Source organism: Ailuropoda melanoleuca, chromosome 2 (assembly GCF_002007445.2).
Source record: "Ailuropoda melanoleuca isolate Jingjing chromosome 2, ASM200744v2, whole genome shotgun sequence".
NCBI lineage: Eukaryota > Metazoa > Chordata > Mammalia > Carnivora > Ursidae > Ailuropoda > Ailuropoda melanoleuca.
In genome coordinates, this window is record NC_048219.1 from 81,842,414 (window position 1) to 81,868,835 (window position 26,422).

Genomic DNA, 26,422 nt, shown 5'->3' on the forward strand with positions numbered 1-26,422 from the left:
TGACATCCTCTGAAGTGCAATACGTGGGAGAGACCATGGAGACTACAGGGATGGGGTAGAGAGATAGTGGGGGGACAGTGGCAGCTTTGGGGGCTTAAGTTCCCCAACTACCACTGGCTCAGGGTGGGTGTGTGTTTCCCCACACCAACTGCCCACAGTACTTTGTTAGACATGCTTCTACAAGAGAGCTCAGCGTGTAAGCAGCTTTGGTTTCCGGCCAGATTCCAGACTCTCCGCAGGGATCCCTAGCCCTACCCACACAAGACAACTAAGAAGAACGCAAATATTCATAGAAACAGTTGACAACTGTTCGGCGCCTACTGGGCACCAGCCACTGTCCGTAATCTTCGAGACCATCCCGCAAGGTTGCCGTTCTCATCCTCTCACTTTTTGGACAGGGAAACAGAGATTCAGAGATGGAAGCCGACCTGGTTGAATCAGGACTGAAACCTGGGGCTGCCTGCCCGCCCTCAGAGGTGTGCTCTTCCAGCAGTTTCCAGAAAAACGGGGGCAGAAGGGGGGCGGTGGCGGCGGTGGCGGTAATTGATTGCTCTTTTCGAGGAGGACAAGGGGGAGGGCTGGTTGTGGGGGTCTGGGTGTCTGGGTGTTTGTGGGGTCATTTCCTGGGCTGTGTGTGAGTTTAAGTGTGAGTAACGTACATTGGTTGAGGTGTGGGTGTACATGGCTATTTGTAGTTCAGTTCTTGTGTGCATATGAGTGCATGTGTGCGTGGCGGGGGGAGGGTTAGTCCCCGGACTGCATTCGTATGAGGGTCTCGGGTGAGGGCAAACAGTCTTGGATTTTGTGCATGATTGTGAATGTGTGTGTGTGCATGTGTGTGTCCGCGCGCGCGTGTGTACATTTGAGGGTTCAAGTATGTTGGGGTGCAGGGCGGGGTCAATCCCGGGCCATGTGTTAACTATGTGTGAATGAGTGTGTGTGTGTGAGGTTAGTCCCTGGGGTTTGTGTGTGCATGAGTGTGCACGCGCGTGTGTGACTGTGAGCGTGCCGCCGGTGTGGAGAGACAGGGGCGGGGCCGCGGAGCCCGCACGGCCGGCGCAGAGGTGAGTCCCGCGAGAGGCCGGTCGCGGGGTGCAACCTCCGGCGCAGAGACGCCCCCGCCGCGGAGCCCCCGCGCCCCCACCCCGGACTGGGACCCCGGGTCCCCTCCCTGCTCGCCTCCGGCCGGGATCCTGCTCCCCGCCTACGCATCGCACCCCGATCGTGCCTCCCGGGATCCCACTCCTTTCCCAAGCCCGCGAGGTGCTCCCTTCTTGCCCCGGCCCCTGCCCCGCGTTCTCTGCTACGCCCCACTACCCCGGCACTCGCTCCCCACTCCTCGGACGCCACCTTCTGCCCTGGCCGCACTTTGGGGTGCGCCCCGGGGTGCGCGTTCCCGCCGGCCGGCGGGGAGTGGCCGACGTTCCTGGGGCACCCGGGTGGCCGTACCGGCCCTGCGGGCGGGGGCCGGGTCGCCCTACGCTCGCTGGGAATCGGGCGCGCACCTCGGTTCCCACCCTACCGCGGGGGCTCGACCCGGTAACCGCCAGTGCCCGGAGCCGCCGGCCCTGGGCCAGAAACCAGCACAGAGCCGGCCTGTGTTCGCACCTCGGTTACAAAATTGAGCCGGCCCCGGAGGCCTGGGGGGCGAGTCCGGTTGCGCCCGGGAGAGCGCAACAGGCAGGTAGGAGTTTACTTTCAAAAACGCCGGGGTGGAGCAGAAGGCGTCCGGCAAGTCTCTGCCCGAGGTGTCCCGGTTGGAGGAAATCTCACCGCGCCGGGGCAGCCTTCGCCACGGGCAGGACCTCATTTCCTCCTGCAGTCTTTGAACTGCCCCAAGCAACGCGCCCAGAGAAGTGTGAAGCTTTATAAAAATTTAAACGCGTCGCCGGTGGAGGCAGGCGTGGGGCGGAGCCGTGGCCTGGTGGCCCGGAGATGAGCTGGTGAGCCTGGGAGCTGAGAAATCTCTTGCTCAGTTTTCCCATCTTCAAACCAGGTATAATGGCCCAGCCGAGAAGGTGTTGTGAGCCCGTTTAGCTCCTCGTTAAGAGATGTCAGAGCGCTTTACTGTGATGATTGTGTGGCTGGTGCGTGCATTTTGTGAAACCCATAGACCGGATTGTGGTTGGAAATGCATGTATTTTTAGACCTTTATGCCAAAAGCTAGCAAGCTGTAAAGAATCTGGCATTTTCCCTGATATGTTTATAAATTTTACAGAGTTGCTGGAAAATATTACAGCTTGTGTCACCAATCAACAAGGCTAATTAGCATTCTTCTTCCTGGGGGTGGGTTGTTTGATTACACACCTCCTAGGCTTTTTAAGTGACATGGCAGAAACTGTCTAAAACCAGGGAGAAGTAATTAGTCATTTTATGTAACCACTAATTAGAGTTTTTAGAGTTGAATTAAATCAGTGTGATATAGCTGGGGCTTTGATTTCTGGGAGGAAACTGTTGTATTCTGCAGTTCAGAGAAACAGCACTCTTCACCTACCCATGGACATTTAGCATTCCCAGACATTGGTGTCTCTCAAGGTAATTAGTGAAACATGTAGTGTGAAGTTTTCACTGTTACAGCCTTGGCAGTGTGACTTGGTTGCAACTAAATTTGTAAGTAAAATGGGAGAAGAATTTTGAGAATGGCATATTTCTAAGGACAGCTTGCCAGGCATTAATTTTTATGGTCTTAGGTGTTTGAGCAACAGGACAGAACCATAAAGGAAAGTTTCCATACAAGCACCAATTCCATGTCACCCCAGTGGGTTGAAGAATAAACAGGTGTTGAGTAAGAAAGGAGGTCTCCCCTCCATCCCCCTAACACACACAAACATGCACCCTGTTTGTTACCCCAGACCTGCATCACATGCGTGCTTATCACCGTGTATTTTAATAGGCAGTGTCTACCTTTTGGGCTGAGAACTGCTTAAGGAGCTACAACTGTTTCAGGTTCTTTTCTCCCGGACTCCCCACAATGCTTGGGCCACGGAACGTGTGAGCAGGAGTTAGAATTGCAAAATTCTTTGTGGGATATGTGTGGTTTGGGACAATTTGTGATTGTTGCCTCCCCTCCGATGTGTAAATAAACAGTTCTGGTAATTGCTATATTGTTAACACGTTTTCCATAGTTTAAGCCCTGGCTCCTTCACTTACTGTGACCTTGCTTTCCTTCACTGTAACTTGACATGAATACTTGTCCCTTATACGGCTTGTTCTGATGATTGAGATACTACGTACAAATGATTTAAACAGCCCACAACACATAGTAAGCCCATGATGAACTCTAGTCTGTTGTATTATTAGTGCCAGGCTCTCTCTCTTAGGGTGAACTAGCTGCGGTTAGGGGACTAGCTGTGTATGAGCATGTGATATGGGCATCATGCTGTGCCATTTTCTAGAAGCTGGACTTGGGCCTGGACCATGTTTTTGCTAGTGGCTTTGGTCTCACCTGAAGCCTAATGAAAAGGTTTGTGCTGCTCTCCCCATCAGCGTCTTTCTGAACCCCATTTATTGGACAGTGATCATTGGACTTGGCACCATGGGATTTACAGAGGAGGTATACTCGTAAAATCTATTTTTTGAAGCTTAAAAATCTAGCAGGGGATAAGAGGGTCACTTGAAAGTAGATCTACATCACAGAACCCTGGACACATTAACCATTCACAGCTCTTCGGAAATCTATACCCAGCTGCTGGGGTGTTTCAGAGGTAATTAGGGACTGGAGCCAAGAGCAGTTATTCTAGGAAGGGAAGTTGAAATCATTGGCAAAACAGGTCAGATGAGGTTGATATTTTCTTTGCTTGTGTATAGTGGTCCAGGATCGTTCATTTATAAGAGGTCGATTGTAATGTAAGTATCACTGGGTTTGTCACAGATGCCACAAGCCCTCTGATCCCCACATCAGTGACCTGGATGATGTCTTATGGTTTATAGACCACGCGTTCAGCAAAACGTTTTGCAAAGCTTGCCGACTTCTTCCCACCCTCCCTTACAACTCCAAGGTCCTCCTAATAAATGCAGTAAAACACAGTTTTTTCTGATCTGTCTGATACTCACTTCCAACCTGGGACTAGTAAAAGGAGGCCCAAGGAACAGAATGGAAATCACTAGATGAGTTACAATTCATGGTATTCATTCAGGGTAGAGTCGCACTGACCAGACAATGTACGTGAAATGTAATGCAAGGGATACGGAGGTCCTGTGCCATACCAAGATATTCTTCCTAACTGAAGGACTTTTACTTTACTGATAAATAAGAACACCTAACAGTTGTGCTTTCTGTGGGCGAGGCACTATTCTAAATGACTGTGAATTCTCTCATTTGATACCCACCATGAGCCGATAAGTAAAATATAATTCTGTTGTTAGGCTTAGGGAAACAAGGTTAAGTAACTCGATCTGAGGTCATACAGCTGATACATACCAGAGCCAGGATTTGAGCGGTGACAGTGTTAACTCCAGAACTTGTGCTCGTTGCTTCTCCTCTGTCGAAGAAGAGCTGACCGTGAACAAAATCATTTCCGTTTACATCTTCCCCTTGACTGCCATATAACTGAAAAGGGGTACCTTGAGAAAAATGTCCCCTGCAACACATAAAAATAATAATTAATGGGAAAAAATAACAGAGTAAACCCTTTCGCATTATACGCATGATGAACATGCAGGGGGCCTGGGTGGCTCAGTCGGTTAAGTGTCTGCCTTCGGCTCAGGTCATGATCTCAGGGTCTTGGGATTGAGCCCTCCACGGGGCTCCTTGCTCAGCAGGGAGCCTGCTTCTCCCTCTTGCTCTGCTGCTCCCCTTGCTTGTGCTCTCCCTCTATCTGTCAAATAAATACATAAAATCTTAAAAAAAAAAAAAGTAACATGCACAGTCTACATAAACATGACTATACCAGAAACTTCTTTACCCCCACTGCAGGAGCAGCAGAACGGCTCTTTAAATGCAGCCTGTGTCTCTGTACCCCTCGTGAGATAACTTTCTACCCTCCAAACCAGAGTTCCCTTAATTACTTAATAGCCATAGGCAGAGCCGTTGATGTTTTTATAATTTCCTTTTCGTCGAGGTTAACTTACTGTTTACCACTGTCATTACCGTAACATGTTATTTCCCTCAGATGATTTTCGGAACACTGTGTTTTTCTTTTAAGTAGTAGTCAGGTATATTTTATGTGGGTGAACTTAACTTTAGGGAAAGAGTCTCTTTGAGGCCACCGATCTTCACTGGCAAAGGGGGTTCCCTGTGACCTTTCTGCCCGGGGATCCCAGGAGATGCTGCCAGGCAGGAGACAGTGCAGCCGTCTCAGCACTGCCCTCCTTGGCCTTCGGAGATGTGAATGCACCAGCTCCAGCCCCGTCCTGGCCTTTGCCCCCCGCTGTCCCCCAAGCAGTGCCTATAGCTGCTCTTACAGGGGGAGCTGCAGGGGTGAATGGCAGAAAGGCAGGGGGCGGCGGCTGCTCACGGTGCTCTCGGGCCTCGGGCCTCGAGCCGAGACTGTTGCTGACTTCTCCTTAGCGTGTCTGGAATAGAAACTTGGCCGCTGAGCGAGACTGTCGTGGGAGCAGAAAGCTGGTGGTTCTGACGTCACTGCTAACCTAATCTCAGCGTTGCTGTCCTCTCCTGGCCAACTGAGAATGGAAGATGGGCAGCCTCTAAGGTTCCCTCCACAGTGGCTCCTGTGGCCTCCGAGGCCTGGGCTCTGCCGCAGAAACCCTTCCTTATCTCACGTCTACTGAGTGCCTGTTCCGTTCTAGAAGCCGGACAGGCCGTAAGGAACGTGGGCCCCGCCCTCTGCGAGCTTACCCTCTCTCTGGGAGGCAGGCGTGAAGTAATGATGCCCATGTGCGATGGGAAGTTGTGATATACAGGAAAAGTCCGGCGTGCTGTGAAGGGGCCTCCCACAGACTGAAGGATCTGGAAAGGCCTCTTGAAAGAAGCAGGCTTTAGTTGAGAGCGATGAGTAGGAGCTGGACAAAACGGGGCACGTGGAGGATATAGTAGTTATACACGGTTCTAAGGCTGCGAAGAGCCTGGTGCCTCGAAGGGCCTGGAGTCCGAGAAGAAGAGTACGGGGCCCTGCAGACCAAATGGAGCATTTTGTGTTTTATTCCAACTGTAGTGGTACACCACGGAAGGGTTTGAAGCAGAGAAGTAACATCCACATTGTGTCATGGGACAGTCACCCTGGCTGCTTGGTGTGGGTCACCTCCGGGGTCAGGATGAGAGAGGGACAGTTCCAGATTCCAGGACCCATATTTACACCTTCATGTGATGGTCCTGTGCAGGCCAGTGCGGCAACCTATTCGTTTATTACCCCGGGGAACCTGATCCTTTTCATTACTTTATTATCTTCCTGATAAGGCGTCCCTTTGACCTTATTTGAGTTCTGCTAATTTCTTGTGCACACAAGCGAACTATCTAGTAAACCTATCATTGCAGTGATAAGCTTCACGATGGTTGTTTCTGTGAACTCTGTCCAAGCTCTTTCATTGGCCCTTAAAATGAGTCCGCTTAGGATTTTGTCAGTTTGCCTCCTGTTGGTCATGCTTAATCCTTACTCAGATCTGAGACAGGAGTTGATAGCTGTGAGAGAAACAGCATGACTTAGGAGAAGGAGCCTGAGCTCAGCGTAGACGGTAGACCGATTCCATGGGGAAACCTGCAGGCGTTGTAATAGGTTAGCCCCCTGTCCATGGAGCCTGGGGGAGGTGGGTGGCTGAGCACCAGGAGAGTGAGGGGAGGCCCCTGGGGACAGACGGTACTCAGCGGCAGTGGGATGTATGGGAATCATGGGAGAGAGAGGGTATCAGAAATGGCACGGGGCTGGGTGGGCGGGATTGATGGGAGGACTATATCCCCCTGGCAGAGGACATTGGAAAGAATAGGCCAGGACTCCAGAAAGCACTCGTGGGGATAATGATAATCCCAAGGGCATCCAGGGGCAGCTGAGTGGGATATGCGCACTGGGGATTTATAGGTACTCAGTGTTTGTCGAGTACCTATTCCGTCCAGAGCATCCTGTGGTAGGGAAACCGTAGCTCCGTCTCCAAGTAGCTTATGCTAGAGTAAATCCATGGATGGAGAAGAAACAATGGACGAGTTTTGAGCCTGAAGGGTTAACTTGATGGGGGAGAGGGAGGGAGTATTGGAGAAGTAGTAGCATGAGTACCCTCCGTCAGAGGATAGCCCGCCTCAGAAAGCTCTGGGAAGACAGGCAAGGGGCTGTGTGTGTTCCCTTGTCATTGCTGTGTCCCAGCGTTACTTGGTGTGCTCTCCCGTGGCTGCTTGCTAAATACAGAGAGAGATGAATGCAGAAATGGGATCAGAAGGTCTGGAGAAAGGAGATTGAGGATGTGAGCTTTGGAGCTGGCCCACTTAGAGCTGTTTCAGTGGAATGTTGAGGGAGGAGGATTGGGGTGACAGTTGAGAGGGAGGCAGTGGCAGCATATACAGACCACCGCTTTGGGGAGTACAGCTGGGACTTGTGGGAGAACCCGGACATGGTGCTGGTAGAGTTAGGTAAAGCCTTTCCCCAGAAGGCACTTGGGAGCCCATGATTTCCTTTGAGGGACGTGCCTGGAGTTGTCTTAATGAATGGCCAGAGATTTTAATGAGGACTTGGAATGATGTCCTCTTGCAGAGGGGGAAGGGGAGTGGAGCCTGGGTTGCCATGTGCCTTATGTAGGGAGCCTGGTTTATTGCTCTCACCGACCTAGGAAGAGCTCATGTTAAATGGCCTCATTTTATGGGGGGCGGGGCAACAGTGGCTCAGTGATGTGGAGACCAGGAAGTATGAGTAGCACCAGCCCAGGTCTGCAGGGCCTGGGTCATCTGCCTCTGCAACACGCCAGCAGCATTTAGCCAGAATTAGCTGGAAGTGGGGGCCGGAAGGGGGATGATGGGAGAGCCGGCCAAACGCCTTCAGGGAAAGAGGCTCATGCTGGGCAGGCCTGGGGATCTTGGCTCACCTTCTGATGTAGGTGTCAGCCAGGTACAAAGCAGATGAACAAGCAGCAAAGCCCAGAGCAGAAAGGAGGTGAGAATCGGGGGTGCTGGCAGCTCTCTGAGATTGCTGGTTGAACACTGTGGGAGGCAGAGTCGGGGAGCAAAGAGGATGAGTGGCTCTTGAAGCCTTCTAGGAAAGTGGAGGTGGTCCAGGAGCAAAACTCGCATTCTGAAAAAATGCCACTATGTTTGTTTTCACAGCCAGCCCACAGACTAGGGGCCTCATTTGCATTTTACGGGTGGGAAACTGCCTTGCTCGGGTGCACAGCTCGTTAGCCACCCCGGGGGCTGAGATGCACAGGTGCCGTGTGGAGATGGGCTGCAGGTGGCAGGGCCAGCAGGGCACCGGCTCTGCCCTGCTCCTGTCCAAGCTTTTCTCTTGCTGAGAAAGAGGAGGCGGAACATCAGCTTTCAGAGCCTGAACGGGGAATACTGATAGCCGCAACTCTCACTTACCCGCTGCCCCCGCCGCCCTTGCTGGGCCCGCTCGCAGCCGGAGCCCCCTTGTCTCTCCCAGCAGCCCTGATACTCACACTTTACAGAGCTCCAGTAATTTGACCAAGGATACATAACCAATACGTGGGGAAAGCCGGGAATTGGAACCCAGCTCCAGATCCTGTATGTGTTTCCCTTCTCAGATCAGCCCTGTGATTTATCCCAGTTTGACAGATGAGGAGTGAGAGGCCGAAGAAGGCAAGCGGCTTCTCCCGGGTTGTATCAGACAGCGAAGAGCTCTGGCTAGAACCCACTGCTTGCCTGGGGCTCTTGATGGCAGAGGAGGAATGAAACCATGAGTCACAACACCCAGGACAAGGGAGGCTAGCCCCGTGGTCACAGCGCCTGGAAGTGACTGCACCTCACCTTCAGAGGGAATGACTCTAAGGGCAACCGCCTCTGAAGCGCTGTTTGAGGCTGGGAGCTGTGTTGGTGCATGGAGGTGACCAGGAGATTGGCTCCAGGCCTGCAGGTTGCTGGGGAGGGGGGGCTGGTCAGCGAGCCTTGGCACCCTCCCAGTAGGGGTAGGGCTGTGGCATTTGCAGCTCCTTTGTTCTCCCTTCACACTTATGTCACTGGCTCTGTTTGCAGTTTCAGCTCCCAGGTGGGGGGGCAGACACTGGAAGGAGGAGCCCTGATGGGCGGAGACCAGCACTGGGGTGCAGGATGCCAGGAGAGACAAACTTGTGTGTCTCTGGCCTTTAGAAGTAAAGGTCTTAACACGTGGGGCTCAGGAATGTACTTGGAAATGTTTCCAATTTATTTTTATTGCAAAGCAATATCTAATGAAAATATGAGGGGAAAGACCCAGGAGCTTGCAAAGAATATATCACCTGCTTTCTTTCATTTTCTGATGTTCCCTCTTAATCGCTGTGTTTACATAAGCCTTTCATATGATTGTAAGTGTAAGGGACGTTCAGCGTGTACCTACAATGCTGTAGTCTGCTTTTTAAATTTACCGTTATGTTGTAAAACTTTCCATTCTTCCTGATTTTTTAAAACAGCTATATGGTATTTCTATGGGCGGAGGGATCGTGTTTTCCTTACCTATTCCCCTGCTTTCAGGGCATTTAGATTATTTCTTGCTTTCTCCTGTTGTAAACAATGCAGTAATAGTTGTTCTTTTTTAAAAAAAAAAAAAAATTAGTTCCCTAAGATAAATTCTTGGGAGCTTGGATTTCTGGTTTAAAGACATAGAGAACTTTTTTTTTTTAATTGTCTTACGGAAACTATGAGCAAAATCCCTTAAAAGCTGCTTCCCTGGGTATTGTTCTTGGAACCAGCAAACTGGCGGTGGGGGCTGGGCACTGTCTGGGCTGTGGGATGGGAAGCCACTTCCTCCAGCCTAAGCCCATGCAGGGAGACTGTGTCCGGGAAATGGCCAGGGGCCAGGTCTCGCCCACGTCTGGTATGCCGGCCTTAGCCTGCCCAGCACCTACCTGTCTCCCTGCTGGACACCTGGGGAAGCATTTAGCGTTCAGATGCTCCTTCCAACTCCTTACTTGTTCTGTAGCAGAGACCCCAGAGGGGAGGTGGCTGCTGTCATTTATCTTCTAGAATCTTTAGGTTGCCTTTGAAAGTTGATCTTTTTTTCTCCCTGCTTTTCCTAGAATTTGTTCCCATCGACAAGTGACTCCTGGATCTCCAGACCCTTTGCGGTTTTCTGAGTCTAGTAGGTGAAATTCTCTCCCTCTAAGGAGAAACACTGCTGCTCCTTCCTCAAGAGCAAGCTCCCCATTGCTATGGATACCGAATCCACGTATTCTGGATATTCTTACTATTCAAGTCATTCGAAAAAATCTCACAGACAAGGGTATGTAAGCTCTTGATTGTTCCACATGTCTTTTGGGGGAGACTCGCAGGTTGGTCGAACTTTCTAGACGCGCTTTTCAAATGGCGAAGTTGGGTTGCGGGACTGTGGATGCTGGAGGTTCGGTCCACCAGCGCAAGAGAAGCCGGGCTTTAAGAGCATTTAACATGCCCTGGGAGTAACTATACCACCAATTTACATTTTATAGCTGCCATTACAGTTGATGACCTTAATTTCTCACAACTGACTTTAAATTAAAGTTTCTCCCTGCAGTGGAAATGTTTTTCATTTCTAAATACTTCTCATGGATGACTGTTCTTCCAAAGCTTTACCAAGAATGTAAATGAAAGTTTTTAAAAAAAGTGTTGATTTGTTGCTTTCTACCTAAAGTTGCTGACTCATTGCCCGTTAGGCATTTGCCGTGAGGTTTATACACTAGGTGGTGGGATTGGCCCAGTGCCATATTTCTCTCTGATGAGTTTTCCCAGTGAACAAGCCTGGTAATGAAAACCCGCCATCCGGGGTGATGGGGCCAGACTCCCCTCCTCTGTGCAAAATGCGCAGGTCTGCACTGGTATCGTAGAGCCTGCATTACAGACCTACGGAATGTTTGGTGAGTAAAGGAATGAGGGAATGAATGGAGGGAGAGGTGAAGAAGCCAGTTGGTGAAGTTCTAGTGCCGCCGCTTAGACTTCTCATCTGTGAAATGGGTACAGCTGTCTCGTGGGACTATTGAGACTCAATAAAATTGTGCGTATGAAGCATTTCACACGGCACACGGTAGGAGGTCACTAACCAGTGACTGTATTAATGCTGTTAACGGCCCTGGCATTTCAACACCACATTTAAAAGGTCCCAACTGGCCACAGCCCAAAGGCCCAGCTGCGGCGGCAGCCCCGGGAGGGCTGGGAACGGTGCTTGTAGTGGGTGTTTCCCTGACCAAGCAGTTCCTCACACAAGCAGCTGAATGCAGAGTGGGGCTTTGTTTTGTAATGCAGCAATAAGACATGTCCATCTAATTGACGTATTTGTCTGTGAGCCCGTCTGGGTGCACACAGGCAGCCAGAGGTCTGGAGGGATACTCTCCGAGCTGCCCGCAGCGGTCACCCACAGGAAAGGGGCTGGACAGGAGATGCTGACTGATGGGAATTTTGTTTTTGCTTTATCTTTCCGTACCCATTCAGTCTTCTACAAGGGTGTGTCTTATAATTAAAAATCTGAATGGAATAAAAGAACATAAAAGAACAATTTTCACAGATTGTTTAATGACCTGAGAAATCACGTTTATGATGCCATGATATAAAAAACAAGAGCCAAAACTTTGTACGTTATAATAGTTCTATCTTCTTATGAGAAGATGAATGGTAACGTTATTGGCCATGTGTGTCCTGTCTCTGGATATAGGGATTATTAAGATTATGGGTGGGTTAGTTTTTTTTTTTTTTAACCTCCATTATTTTCTAAATTTTCATGTGTTGGTCTTAAAATCATAAAAATGTGGGGGAAGGATGTGAACGAGCTCTTCCTGGAGCCTGGGTTAGCCTTTCTGGCAGCATGCTGAACAGAAGCCTGCTGAGGGAGGCCTCAGGTGACAGGCAGAGCCCAGGTCTCCGGAAAGTCAGGAGGCCTTTGGTGATCAAAGATTCATCACAAATTTCAACCAGTGGGTGCACATATCAGATTCGTTCTAAAACACCAGAAACAGCCATTTGGAAACATCCAGCTGGAGAAAGCCATTCCCTTGTCAGTGTGCCAAGCTTCTGTTTTCCACACGGCAGTGACAGAAGTAGGAATTTGGGGTGCCGCTGGGGGTGCTTGGGGATGAATCGGGGACGACACATTCCAGGATTCTGAGGAGGAACCATCTCTGGTCTCCTCTGCCTACACGTGGGTCCCAGCTGTCCTACGTCAGGGCCCCGGGCTATGCTCCGCTCTTTTCTCAGGTCTCTTGGGTTCCCCACAAATTGATTCAGCAGTGCTGTTGTGGTGACTGTAAGAGACAATAACTTCCAATTAAAACGGCATGAGGAACTCTTAGTGCCTTCTTGGACCCATGTGGAAAGTACTTGGCAAATGGCAGTACAAGCTGAGCCTTTTAATAAAGTAATCAAGGAGTATTACTGAATGCCTTTTCAGAAAAGCTCTGGGTGGAAGGGATGGCCATTAGAGATTCCGTGGGTTCTTGAGGGAAAAACAACACCCTCGTGCGGTGAATTCCCTGAGGGCCCTGTAAGGCCTAGTAGCTAACTACGGGGCAAAGCTTGTAGTCTGTAGATGGTGTATGCTGGGGCATAAAGAAGATTAAGTGGTAAGAATACCCCTCACCGGTGTGTAAGCAGGCCCTAGACCCAGTCAAGGGTATGGCATCCCCCAGGAGGGTTCCCATGAGGGCTGTTCTGCTCAGGGATTTGTCAGGAATTTGAATGGGAAAGTAGAAAAGGGGAGGAACCTTGCTTTTGGTAATTGTAGTAGGCCTCTCACCCAGAGAGGAATAATGAAGTGCAGCAAACTCGATATGCCCAGTGACACCGTGATCATCTTTGGGGGACTGGCTGGGTTCCAAACAGATGACAACTGACTCTTTTCCAACAAAGAGGTCAGCGGTCTGGTTTTGTGATGTCTGCTCTCTCCAGAGGGTGTCCAGTTAGTCAGCTTGCTGGGAAAATGGTGTAGACTTCAGCTGACCTTGCCTTACCTTTGAGCCCGACGTAGCAGCTCCCTGGGTCACACACAGCAGCAGCCAGCGATGCAAAGGAACATTTGGCGGGTGCCTGTGAGGACCCTCACCCTGTCCCCCATTCCTCATGGCAGTCCTAGAACCGCGGGAGGTGGTACCCCCATTCAGGTGATGGAATGGGAGGTGTGGAGAGGCAGTGTTGTTTGCCTGACGTTACAAGGCTAGCAGGTACCCTTGGCAGGTTTCAGGCCTGACTTCTTGGTCCTTTGGAAGCCCAGGCTCCCGCTGGGCTGTGCTAGATGGGGAGTAACTGGTAGGGGGATGAGGCCGGGTGGGGAGGGGGTGGAGAACTCACGTGACTAATATGCTGAAATGCCCAATGTCTGAAATGAACAAGAGAGTGGCCAGAGTGCGGAGGGAATTGGCACTTCTGTTTACAGGCGGCCTCAGAGTCCGTTTGCACTGTGCCCAGCCCTCCCACCGGAGTCTGATATGAGCCAGAGGAAGCAGCCAGGCAGCCCCGCCAGCAGGGCAAGGACAGGTAGTGGGTGGTGGTGGAGAAGGAAAGGGAGGAGTGGCTGGTGGGGCCGGCTTTCCCCAAATGGAAATAGACCAACAACAGAAACAGCTAAATAGTCATCCCAGGAAATGCCGACTGTAGTGGGAAGGGAACAGGAATCGATGGGGGTTCTGGCTGGAATGAGGGGTTTTACGGCAGCCCCTAATGGCCTAGCTCTGGAATCGCCTAAATAGATGGGTTTACACACACACACACACACACACACACGCAGGTATGGACACCTGCCCGGGCCTCCTGCATGCTGTTTCTTGCTCTTCCCACCCTCTCGCCTGCACACACACAAGCACAGATACACTGATCTGTACCCTTACGGGCAGAGGGTCATGGAGACAGACTCCGAGGTAAAGATACAGCGATTCCTGTGGCTGGCACGCCTGCCTGGCAAAGGCACGCTGGGGATCCCTACCACTCGGGCAGAGCTGGAAACACTCCCCAGTGTGCATGGGGAGCCCTTTTGTAGTTTGATAGCCATATCCTCCCCGCCCCCCCACCTCTCTTGTTTCCACTCTCAGACCCCATGAACTGATTGTCTTCACCCCTGGGAAGCCCTTGCCCAGAATACACTTGGCACTTGCCTGGAGTCCCAGCGTGGGGAGCTATCAAGATGAACATGTGGGCTCCTTGTGCGGTGAAGCAGCCATCCGGTGGCCCGAGCTCTGCACCCTGGACAACACTGAACGGCAGTGTTTTTGTTGGGCTTCTCTATTTAGTACTGGCTCAGGCGCCTTCCCGGAGCAGTAATTCACGACCGGTGATTTTTATAAAAGCTGCGTGACAGGTTTTGCTCCTTGGACAACAGGGACCGGCACAAGGCTGTTGCACACCGAGGCTGAGACCTGATGCGTGCTGGCCTGAGCCTCTCCCCAGCCTCATGCACTGAATGCTGTTTTAATACAGAAGCCACTCTATACCTCGTTGTACAGCTGAGCATTACGCTCACCTCACTGCGCCCATTATTGAGCTCCTGCTGTATATAGGCATTTCACAAACAGCCAGACTTCCCAGCACTCACTCCCACAGCCCTCTCCCCAGGAGCATTTGGGTGGAAGAACCATGGGGAAAGTTTCTTGGACCACCTGCATCCTGATCACCTGGGGTGCCGGTGAAAATGCAGATTCCTCTTGTCTCCCTTCCAGAATTCCCTTGGGGTGGGGCCAGTGACTGCACTTAAATCCCCACCCCGGGTGGTGTCTCTGCACACTCAGGTGCAAGAAGCAGTGGTCTTGGGTTTCTGGCTCTGGTGGATCAGGAAACCTTCCCAGGGTTATCAGATAATAGGCTCCTATCCGGTTTACCAGATGTCACCAAGGGAATGGTTCAGGCTATCCCTTCTCCTTTGGATGTCGTTGGCCCCTTTAAGAGCCAGGTGGGGTGACCCAGGGGTCAGAGTGATGGCTGGCCCTGGAGATGCAGTTTCCAACCCTGGGTGTGGCCCCTACCTGCTTTCTGCTTTGGCCATGGTCAGGCTCCAGCATGTGGCATTCAGTGAAAGAATTTTGATTTCCAGTGGAATTTGTGTTGTCACAGGATTTGACCCATGGGACTAGTGAATAGATAGACAGGGTTAGGGGAGCACATGACTTGGCTGATGACAGAAAGAGTTGAGAGCTGGGGGAGCAGTTAGGGGTGATGGAAACACAAGATAGAAGAGGAGGCTCCTGGGTCTGGCTGATGGAGGCCCTGGGAAGCAGGGGTTCTAGACTGCATCCACACGGGTCATCCTGAAGACGGCCTAGGCACCTGGGAAGCCTCTCCCAAATTGTTTATTGTTTCTCACACTGGGGCCTTTTGAAGTGATTGTCGTTGGCAGCCCAGAGCATTGGGCTCATCGCATTGTGCTGTCCAAGTTCACAGTGCATTTGTGGCTGCCAGCAGTAACCCCGCAGGCAGATTTCAGAGCTCCGGCAGTTCAAGTGGTGTGAGGACGAGCATTAGAAATATTCATACTACCAGGTCTTCCAATTGCTCTTCAGATCAGTGCAGCATACGAGCGTGAATCCAGGTGGTGGGAGCAGACCTGGGGTCACGACTTCGGCAACTCAGTTAAACTCCGTGAGCCTCAGTCTCTTCATCTCTAAAGTGGGGACAAGACTACTGGCCTCATACAGTTATTGTTAGGATCAATGAAATTAACATCATAGAGCACCTAGTGAAGTGCTCTCTAAATTGGAGTGGGGCGTGGAATGATTGGCATTGGTAGATACATCTCTTGGTAAACCGATTTTCTGCTGTTCCCCTGGTTACCTGGTTAAACTGAAACACCCAGGTTGATCGGAACACGTGTATTTCTAGACTCTAATTTAGCAATTGATCGGGATGATGAGTGATGCCCTAGAAATTAGAAATGCTCTCACTGAGAGTGTCTGGGACCGAGGCCGCCTCCCTGCTCTTTGAAGGAGCTACCCAGTGCTTATCCTAGAGAGGCGCTGATAAGGTCGGAGTGTGCCCACAGGAAGTCTGCATGTGATTTTGTTGGCTAAGTAGCAGGTTATTAGGAGACACACTATGGAGGGGAAGGAGCTGGACTATGTTCATAGTTCCTTCTACATCTCTGAGACCCCTGTACCGAGCTCTGCATACATTATCTGTGTGGTATTATCATTATCCCCATTTCACAGAGAGGAAACTGAGGTTTTCAGAATAACTTGTGCAAGGTCACACGTCTAATAGGGGCAGAACTGAGATCTGACTCTTGTCCCCAAAGTCTGTGTGTGCAGTGCTCTGTCCTGCCTGGGGGGACCGTGGGAATGAGAGCAGGTGTTTGAAGGGAGGACTGATGTCAAGGCAGCCTCTAAGACAGGAGGTTGAGGGAACTTACTCTTGGCCCCCGACGGACAGGCTCCTTCTGTGGGGCTTCTGGACTGACTGTTCACAGTTGGGAGACAGGAGTGCCAGTTTCCATAGGTGGTTCATGGCCAGGTTGTCACTTCTGAGCTTCGCGGTGGATTCCTTTCATAATTTCAAGATTGACCTGTGGCAGGGTACTCTTGCAGTTACCCTGGAGGACCGCCCAGGAAGTTCATCTGGGGTAAAATGAGGCAGCAGCCTGCTTTCCTTAGGAACCCTGAAAACACACACACATGCACACACGCACCTTTTGGTATCATTTGTCCTGGCTTTTATTGTTCCTCTGGGTGCCTTTGAATTCAGCCAGAACCTACGGGAATGACTTTGAATTTGTAGGAATGAGAAGTAAATGCTGCTTTGTACTGGTTTTGAATTTCCTTTCTTCTCAGCTTGTCCAAAGGTGTAGGGTGACAACGTGTCCCAGATTTTTTTGGACAGACCAAAGTGTAAATATTTTGCAGTGTTGTCCCCACAGGAAAGCCCTAGAAAATAAATTTAGGCAAATTATAACCAAATCAGGTCAGTAATTTTACAGTAAAGTGTGCCTCAGCTACAGAAATTCTAAAATTCACAATTTTAGGCTTTAAAAAAAATCTATTTTCAACTTCACTGTTGAGGGAGGAGTGACAGTCTTTGTTTTGGGTCTTGGAGTGGCAGAAAGTAAATACTAAGTAGGGAGTAAAAATGAGCTTACTTCTTGCAGGGGGGAGGCTTGGGTGAGTATTGGCACCGTGTGTGTGTGTGTCTATATATGTGTGTATAGAATTTTCCTAAACTCAAAATGAAACGTATAATCTATTCCAATGAGAGGTAATTCACACGGTATAAATGTGCTAGCTGATGACCTTTCTTTTTCAGGGAGAGAAATAGAGAAAGACACAAATCGCCCCGGAATAAAGATGGCAGAGGGTCAGAAAAATCTGTCACCATTCAAGCTCCCACTGGAGAGCCCCTGTTGGCAAATGATTCTACTCGGACGGAGGAGGTTCAGGTAAGGATCAAAGGCAGTCTGTAAGCATGCTGCCCCTTGATCAAGACTCTTTTCAGTAAATGTTTTCCTAAGTCTTGTTGCAGTAGGTTCTCTTGGGTTTTTATCTTTATTTTTCTAGCATGGTAATTAGTTTATCTATGTCTCGTGGTTTCTCGTTGGTCTAAGGACAGCTCTTCCTGCCATTGGCTACCTTGGGGATTCTTCTGAAGTGTGATTGGTTGGCCTGCTTGGAATGGTGTTGAAAAGAAGCCGGCCAGGCTGATGACAGGGCAGAGAAAGGGAAAGTTACAGGCTGTCGTCTCCGGGGACGCGTTCCAAAGTGGAACGGTACGCCAGGGAAGGAAACTCTCTCCAGAAGCCCCGAGTACTGTGGGGAACAAGAGGTTCAGAGAGCCCAGACTGACCACTACGGGTTATATGAAGTAAATTGGGCGGGCTGTCCACTTAGAAGCCTGGCAGGGGTGAATGAAATAGGCCCGGGGTCACAGAGAAGGGAGGGGCCAGAAGGTTTCAGGCAAGCTTGGTGGTGGGGGGGCGGTGAGCTGCAGCACCCTACATGGCACATCGTTGTCAGGGCCATGGCGTGGAGCGATGGGGTCTGTAGCTAACTGGAGAAGGCAGCTCCTCTCTCAGAGGAGCTCAGGAAGGCAGGAATTCAGTGCTCCTGGGTCTAGTGGCATTTAAGAAAAGCTGGAAATTAGGATTTTATGCGAAATCAGCCCATTTTTAAATATTGGCAATGTATTAATCTTTAAAAGACACTGTGTGGGTTCTTCTCACTGGGTCCTAACTGTCTGGCAGCCCACCTGATCTAAATAAACATCCGAGCTGTCCTCAGAAACATGTTTGCATGCCCTGCACAGCTCCTGAAATGTATGCGTGGCCAGCCGTGGCCCCCAAGAAACCCCAACGTATGCTCACACGGGCAGGTACACACACGTATGCATTTATAAGCAGATAGATGGACTGAAATTGGAATTCCTCCGAGCACGTGAGGGGCTCTTGGGACCCCAAGCCCAGCTGTGGGATGAATGTGGAGTTTGTCCAGTGAGGAGTACATGTTGTCAGTCCTTACCGTTGCGCTACCTGCCATGGCGCCGGGAGGGCCAGAGGGATGGTTGGATGGTTGGGGCTAATCCCAAGATCGGACACCTTGAAGCGTTGTGCGCGGGTGGGGTCACTTTCCTTCTAGATGAGGATTCAGAGGTGCTGGGGGCCCACTGTGAGGGCATCTTTTTTTGCAGCTTCTCCACATCTTGTGGCTCACTGGGAAGCTGTATTGGGAAGCTGTTGGTGTTTACACCAAGTTGATGTGGTGGGAAAAGCATGGAAATGGGCATTTGGAGGCTGTGTTTCTCAGTGACTCAGTGACCTTGGGCAGTCCTGACTTTTGTGGCTCTCGGGCTCTTTAGTGGAGATCTTGGGTATCAGATTAGAGGATCTCAGATCCTTTCTGTTCTAAGAACCCCACGCTTAAGAAGACCCTTTGGACATCTATATTTTTTATGTATATCCATTCTCAAAATGTACAGGGGTTTTAATTCGCAGCTCTTTGGTGGGTAAAAGGGTGAATAGTTAAATCATAGCAGTGCAGTGGTCAACAAAATGACCATGAGATACTAGTAATAATTTTTTCCACATTGATTATCAACTGAATATTAGGCCCAGTACAAAACATGGAGTCTGGCATTTGCCCTTCACTCTTTCAGAGTGTTACCAAGTAAATTATTTTATGAACTTACCTTATATTACAATGAGTTGTCGATCTTTGAATTTGTGGCTATTTTTTCCCCTATTGGTGATTTTTTTTTAGTTGAAGTCAATCGACACACAGAGACATGAACCAGATTTAAAGTGTATAGTTTGAGAAGTTCAAACAGCAGAATAAACCCATGTAATGTGTACTGTCTATATATATATATATATATATATATACACACACACACACATATATATGTATGTATTTTTTTTATTACTCTACAAAATCTCTAATGTTCTTCCCAATCAATTCCTGTCCCCACCCCCACCTCTCCAAGACAAACCCTGTTTTGATCTCTATCACTGTAGATTAGTTTTGTCTGTTTTAGAACTTAATACAATTGGGATCATACTCTTCTGTTTTGGACTTCCCAGTCAGCCTAATGATTACCCATGTTTTGGTGAGTTTTAGCAATTCATCCTTTTTTTTTTTTTCAAAGATTTTTTATTTATTTATTCGACAGAGATAGAGACAGCCAGCGAGAAGAGGGAACACAAGCAGGGGGAGTGGGAGAGGAAGAAGCAGGCTCTCAGCGGAGGAGCCTGATGTGGGGCTCGATCCCATAACGTGCCCTGAGCCGAAGGCAGACGCTTAACCACTGTGCCACCCAGGCACCCTAGCAATTCATCCTTTTTAATATTTGCTGGGGAATATTCTGTTATATGAATTTATTACCCGTTCTCCTGGTGGATAGGTATCTGAGGTGTGCCATTTTGGGCTATCATGAATAAAGCTGTTAAGAATATTCTGACACAGGTCTTTTTGCAGAAATTATGTTTACATTTATTTTGGATAAAAACCTGGGATTGGAATTTCTGGATCATACATTTGAGCATCTAGTTGAATTTATATGACACCGCCAGGCCCATTTTCAAGAGTGATTGTACCATTTTAAGCTTCCCTCAGCCGTGTGTGAGAGTCTTGGTGGCTTCTGGCTGTTGTCCTAGAGAGTCATTTCTTTCATGGTATGTGACACTTGTAACTAACTTTCCAAGTTGAAGAACTCTTTATTCATAGGTCAAGACCTTTGCACCACCAGCACTCCTTGCTGTAGCCTGTACATTCATAAATCCTATTTTTCTGATCATTACTAGATGTAAGGTTATTGTTGGGTCATTGGAATCCCTATCTTGCTGATTCAGCTGTCAGCTTACACTAGATTTTTCTAAGTTGGTGTCTTCCACATGAATTTCACCTGGCTTGCCCCTACATCGGACTGTTTTTTCCAAGTTAAATCATATACACCAATCTCTGAGGCAAAACCTTTTGGACCCCCTGTGGCTTTTCATTGCCTTCTTGCTGTCTGGTTGCTTCGTAGTGGAGTCAGGGTTGCCAGCAAAACAGCAGAATTGTTTAAAAATCCTAAACACTGGATCTTGTTCAATAAAGGGACTGATCGGTCCTACTGGAAACTACCTCAGGGTTTAAAAGGAGAGAGAAAGCCAGAAAGTCAAAGACACATTGCAAGAGCCTGGGAGTTCTGTGCCTTTGATGTTCAGCGTATCATGAGAACATGTGTTTGGGGAGGAATTTTTGAGCTGTCCTGGCCAGCAGTACTTGAATTTGCATGGCTTGCTCAATGAGAAACATGGTCAAAGAGTGCTTGACACTGATAATTATTAAAAAAAAACCAAAAACAAAAACTAGGTATAGGTCAGCTGTGATTTCTACATATAGCTTTTCAGAGCTGCTGGAGGGCATTATAATACCCCACTTCCAGAACTTGGACTTTGTCAGCCTTTTTAACCCAGCCATGACCTGAGAAGAGAATGCAGAGTCTTCTTCCGCCATAGGTGAGCCCTCTTATGTTAGTCTCGCAGCGGGATTGCTTACTGCGGGGCCCAGAGCCTCTCCGGGGATTCCAGCATTCTTGTCCAAGATTCCTGGTGCACATGGGCAGGAGTTTTCTGTGTTTACTGGACCATTTTTCTGTTTTCTGCCACAAATTGAGGCGGGGGATGAGGACAGGGGCTGTGTCTCGCTCTCCTTGCCTCCCCAGTGCCTGGCCTGGAGCCTGGCATACAGTGGGCACTCACGTGGTTACTGGTGAGTGGATCAAGGTTCACAGTTCCTGTATTTGAAGGGCTCAGCTTCCATGTTCTAGGGTTGCCCGTGGGTGTGGGTTGGTTCGGGGAGGCGGGCCCTCCATGTGTCCCAGTGCTGGCTTCGTGACTTTTACCAGTGCCCTGCTGCCTGCCACTCTTCGCGCTCACTGTTCTCTCCCCATCAGGATGACAACTGGGGAGAGACCACGACGGCCATCACGGGCACGTCCGAGCACAGCATATCGCAGGAGGACATTGCCAGGATCAGCAAGGACATGGAGGACAGCGTGGGGCTGGATTGCAAGCGCTACCTGGGCCTCACCGTGGCCTCGGTCCTCGGACTTCTAGTGTTCCTCACCCCCATCGCCTTCATCCTGTTACCCCCCATCCTCTGGAGGGACGAGCTGGAGCCCTGTGGCACCATTTGCGAGGGACTCTTCATTTCCGTGGCATTCAAGCTCCTCATTCTGCTCATCGGGACCTGGGCGCTCTTCTTCCGCAAGCAGAGGGCCGACGTGCCGCGAGTATTTGTGTTCCGCGCCCTTTTGCTGGTCCTCATCTTCCTTTTCGTGGTTTCCTATTGGCTGTTCTACGGGGTCCGCATCTTGGACTCGCGGGACCGGAACTACCAGGGCATCGTGCAGTACGCCGTGTCCCTCGTGGACGCGCTCCTCTTCATCCACTACCTGGCCATTGTCCTGCTGGAGCTCAGGCAGCTACAGCCCATGTTCACGCTGCAGGTGGTCCGCTCCACCGACGGCGAGTCCCGGTTCTACAGCCTGGGACACCTGAGGTAAGGGGCACATTTGAGAGGCAGAAGTGATCGCGGACTGACATCATGCTGACAGACAGCACGTGAGGGGTGAAGACAGGTGCCGGGTGCCGGGCCCAGGGTCTGACTCCTTTCTTCAGGTTTTGGGAGGAGCTCTGTGTGTGTGTGTTGGGGGGGGAGGTGGTGTCCCCGTCCATTGACTTTCCTGACTGCTGGGTGGGGTGACACCATTGCCGGCTTCATTCAGGTTGGAGTCTTACCGGGCCAGCTCTCAAACTCGGCAGCTCCCAGGAGGGATGGAGAGGGAATGCATCATGATGGCTGCTGGCCTTGCCCCTGAAGTTGCCCGGTGAACAGTGAACAAAGTGACCAGCCCTCCAGTTTGCTCAGAATGCTACTTCTATTTTACATCCTTGTCCTGCTGGAATTGTTCATCCTTCCTTTCTGTTTTCCACTCTCAGTGGTGTCCTGGTTTTGGCACTAAATGATATGGCCACCCTAGGGACCCTCAGTAAAGAATCAGGTGCAGGTTAGAGACCCCAGACTTGTGAGAGTTGAGTGTTTTGGATGTATACACATAATAAAGTTAGAAGTACATCGAGATGTCATACTTAAAGTCTATGCGTGTAATCTATTTTGTGGTTAACTAAAAAAGGGATAATTGTATTTTGTTTTATTTATTTTTATTTATCTTGAGGTAAGCACTTTGTATAGACTGTCAACATTTAGTCTTCATAGAACGCTTTGATTTAGGTATTATTCATCCCAGTGTTACAGATGAGGAAATGGGGGATGAAGGGATTTAAACAATTTGTAGAAAATAACATGGCGGGCCTCATTTAGGTTTTACCCAGTTGTCATGAAGCTGGGCTTCAGTTAACGCCCCCATTATGGCATCTCTCACTTTTGTGTTTCTCCAGAGGGTTGGTGGTTTTTTCGGGTTTTTGGCCATTAACGTTATTTCAGTTTTATTTTATTTGTTTGCTATTACAAGCACAGCTGTTATGATCAGGATTGTGATTGTTCGGGATTCCTGGTGCACACGGGCAGGAGTTTCCCTAGATGGTCTTACTTTGTGTTTACTGGACCGTTTCTGTTTTCTGCCACAAATTGAGGTGGGAGCTAAAGATGGGGGCTGTGTCTCACTCTCCTTGCCTCCCCAATGCCTGGAGCGTGGCATACAGTGGGCACTCACGTGGTTGCTGGCGAGTGGATCACCTGGGATGGCTGAGTTTGCCATCTCCTTGGGCTCTTCCGCCTCCTCCGGCGATACGCGCCGATGTATGTAACCTGCTTGACACACGGTGAGCGCTTAGTTAATTGTGGCCATTACGGCCTGTGATCGTGTAGCTGGCAAAGCAGCCAAGACCAGCAAGGCCACCCTACTGGGTATCAGAACAATGGGCTTTGTCATGTTTTTGGCTGGGACACAAGAAGATGGCCCAGCCCTGGTTTGGAGTTGGGTCACACTGCCAAACCGTCTCGGTGTTGGCACGCACCCTCTTTCATTCCTCTGGCTTAACTTGTACCCCCCGAGGACTGGGTGGTTTAGCACTGGAAGCGGCTGCCATCCTGACCGGTCCTTGGAGGGAGTCAGTGTGTGAGTCATGTGCTCCGCACAGCAGAATCATATGTCTCCGAGTCCTGTGTAGATGCCTGTGGGGCTCTGAAGGCAAGGAAGTCACTGCTGCTTATTCATCTCTGCTTTCTTTACCCCCTTTTCTGGTGGACAATGGCCAGCCGACTTGCATTCAAAATCTGCCCCATGCAGAGCCTGGCACTGGGGGGCTCCTGAGACACAGCACTGGCTGCCTTTAGGGCTCTGTCTGGAACTTCTGGGGCGCACAGTCCCTTGGTGGGAGACCAGTGTCCTGCTGTGCTTGGACAGTTGCCCACACAGGCGTGGGTACGGGTGATGGGCGCTCAGGAGGACAAGGCGGTGGCGGCGATAGAGCCAGTGGGAAGCAGTCTGTCCCAGGACAGGATGGGTTTTGCTCAAGCTTCAGGGGGTGGAGAGAAATCCAGCTCTGGTTACAGTAGGCATGAGTGATACTTGGGACTCTTAAGGTAAGTGGCCAAGACGTTGGCCTCCGCCCTCATTGGCGTGAACCCCATCTGTGGGGTGGAAAAGCGAAGGGAGTCGTCTCCCCTTGGGTCTTCCAGGTGGTGGGGCTGACTCCCCCCCCACCCCCACAGCTCTCGCTTGGCCCCTCCCTCCAGGACTGGTTGCTCAGCGTGCTGGATGGGAGGGGGGCCGGGGACGAACAAAACAGCCCGGAGGCAGTACGCCTGTGCTGTGTTCAGAAAATTGGCAGCAGCCCTGGCACCTTACCACACAGCTATGCTGCGGGGGCGGGGGGGGGTGGGGAGACCTGGGCAGGAAGGCAGGGCCGACTCTGCTGTATGGCCTGCAGGCTTGCTACACACCTCTCATGCCTGTCCTCACCATGACCAAAACGGCCCGGCCTTGACTTGCTAACCCTGAAGCCACTAATGCCAGCTCCCAGGGAGACCCAAGGGTAGCACCTTTCCAGCAGCCCCGGGGGAGGGGGGCAGCATGTCGAGGTGGTGCCCGTATCTTCTTCTTAGCTTCTCTCCAGGACCCTTTACCTGCCCTCAGGAAGGCCCCCTTGGTCCCTCACATGGGGGGAGACCCTGCTGATGGGGTGTAAAGATGGCCGGGGAAGGGGCAGCGCCTTTGCTCTCAAACAGAGCCCTCGGGCAGGGCTGGCTGCCCATAGGACAGCCAGTCTGTGCGAGCTGGAGCGGGCTTGGCCCCTGTCCCTGCTGGCGCTGTGTAGGCTCAGTCCCCCGCTGCTTCTTGGGCTAAATCTGGTCTAAACCCAGCGGTGGCTGCAAGAGTCATGGGACCAGAAATATAACTTCTAACCCCTTTTGTAGAGTGTGGAGACAGACAGGAGGGATGGGGAGTCAGAAGAGACAAAGAGTGAGTCCGGGGATCAGAATAGCAAGCCTTTCGCAGCTGACTGGCCGGCTGATCGGCCTTCCGTTTATGGAAAGCCTTCCCTGTGGCGGTGACCTACCTGATGGGCTTAGGTGCAGAGCGCTGGTGAGTGCTTTTCTGCTGGTGTTCTCAAAGATGATTTTATGGAATCAACTGAGCTATTTTTGAGAGTTGTCAAAAGAATGACTATTCTTTAGTTTCTTAAAGATGCTTCTTGTTAGCTCTCCTAAAAGCCACAGTGGCCCCGCTTGTTGGCAGGAATGGAGTTATGGGCTTATTTGAAAATTTTCAGAAAAATAAAAGGTTCTTGTGGTACAAAGTGAGATACTGTAAATAGATTAAGATACTTCCTAACCTTTCTGCCCAGGGCTTGGGGGATGACAGAGGGCTTTTCAGATATCCGATGTCATTTACCCCTACTGCCCTGTCAGGGCGGGGCAGGGGGTACAGGGTGGCCGCCCTGTGCCGAGGAGAGCCCTAGCCGCAGGTTCAGGGACTGCGTGCTCCTTGGGGGTCACACCCCTCCCCTGCGCCTCTGGATAGACGTGTTCATGGTCACAGCACTGCTTCCAGAACGCTTGAATGAACTCATAAGCATTTTTGAGTTGCGTGCCATGTGCCAGGCTGGGTGTTATCTATTTTGTTAAATACATGATTCTGTGTAACTCCCAGCTTCAGGGCCGGACAGGAGAGAATGCACAGGATTGTCAGAGATGGCTCGCTTGCACTGTGTAGCCATTCCTTAGCCTGTTGGTTCTTTTGCTTAGTCAGTTAGCAAACAAAACCTGGACCTTAAAACCACAGCGGTAGGGGGCGCCTGGGTGGCTCAGTCGGTTAAGCGTCTGCCTTCGGCTCAGGTCATGACCTCAGGGTCCTGGGATCGAGTCCTGCATCAGGCTCCTTGCTCAGCGGGGAGTCTGCTGCTCCCTCTGCCTGCTGCTCCCCCTGCTTGTGCTCTCTCTCTGCCAAATACATACATAAAATCATTAAAAAAAACACAAACCACAGCAGTAGATTTGAGCCTTTGGTCAAAACTTTTTAACTGTTCTGTATGTCACATGTTCCCAAAGGACCTCTTTTAACCATTGCTCTATACCCCCCCCCCCACCACCAAATGTAGTAGTGTAGGGCAAGCTTTTATTTTTTTAATATTCTTGTGGGCTGGTCTCAGCTGGGAGGTTCTTTTGCTGGTCTGACCCACATTTTCTCTGTGATTGCAGTCACGTGGTGAGATGGCTGGGGCCGGGCTTCTTTCTCTTCCCACATATTCTGTGATTCTGTCCCTCCCCAGAGAGCCCTTCAGGGGAGTCGTTTCTTCATTAGGGTAGTTAGACTTCTTCTCAGGGCTCCCAAGAACACAAAAGCCTTCTAAGGCCTGTGTCTGGAATGGGCCCAGCATGACTTCCACAGCATTCTCTTGTTAAGGCAAGTCAGAGCCCCAGCCCAGACGTACGGAAGAGGGCTGCATGAGGCAGGGGCCTG

General features: G+C 50.5%; 1 protein-coding gene across 1 annotated transcript in view; it reads left to right on the forward strand.

Annotated features, from left to right (window-relative positions):
- Positions 1–1,021: 1,021 nt before the first annotated feature.
- Positions 1,022–26,422, forward strand: part of VANGL1 (VANGL planar cell polarity protein 1) — a 50,783-nt gene continuing 25,382 nt past the window's right edge. Inside the window, exons 1-4 of the mRNA XM_034654155.1 lie at positions 1,022–1,064; positions 10,105–10,307; positions 17,267–17,399; positions 21,389–21,996. Coding sequence (XP_034510046.1) covers positions 10,237–10,307; positions 17,267–17,399; positions 21,389–21,996 — 812 coding nt within the window. The 5' untranslated portion in view covers positions 1,022–1,064; positions 10,105–10,236. The remainder of the gene's footprint in view (positions 1,065–10,104; positions 10,308–17,266; positions 17,400–21,388; positions 21,997–26,422) is intronic.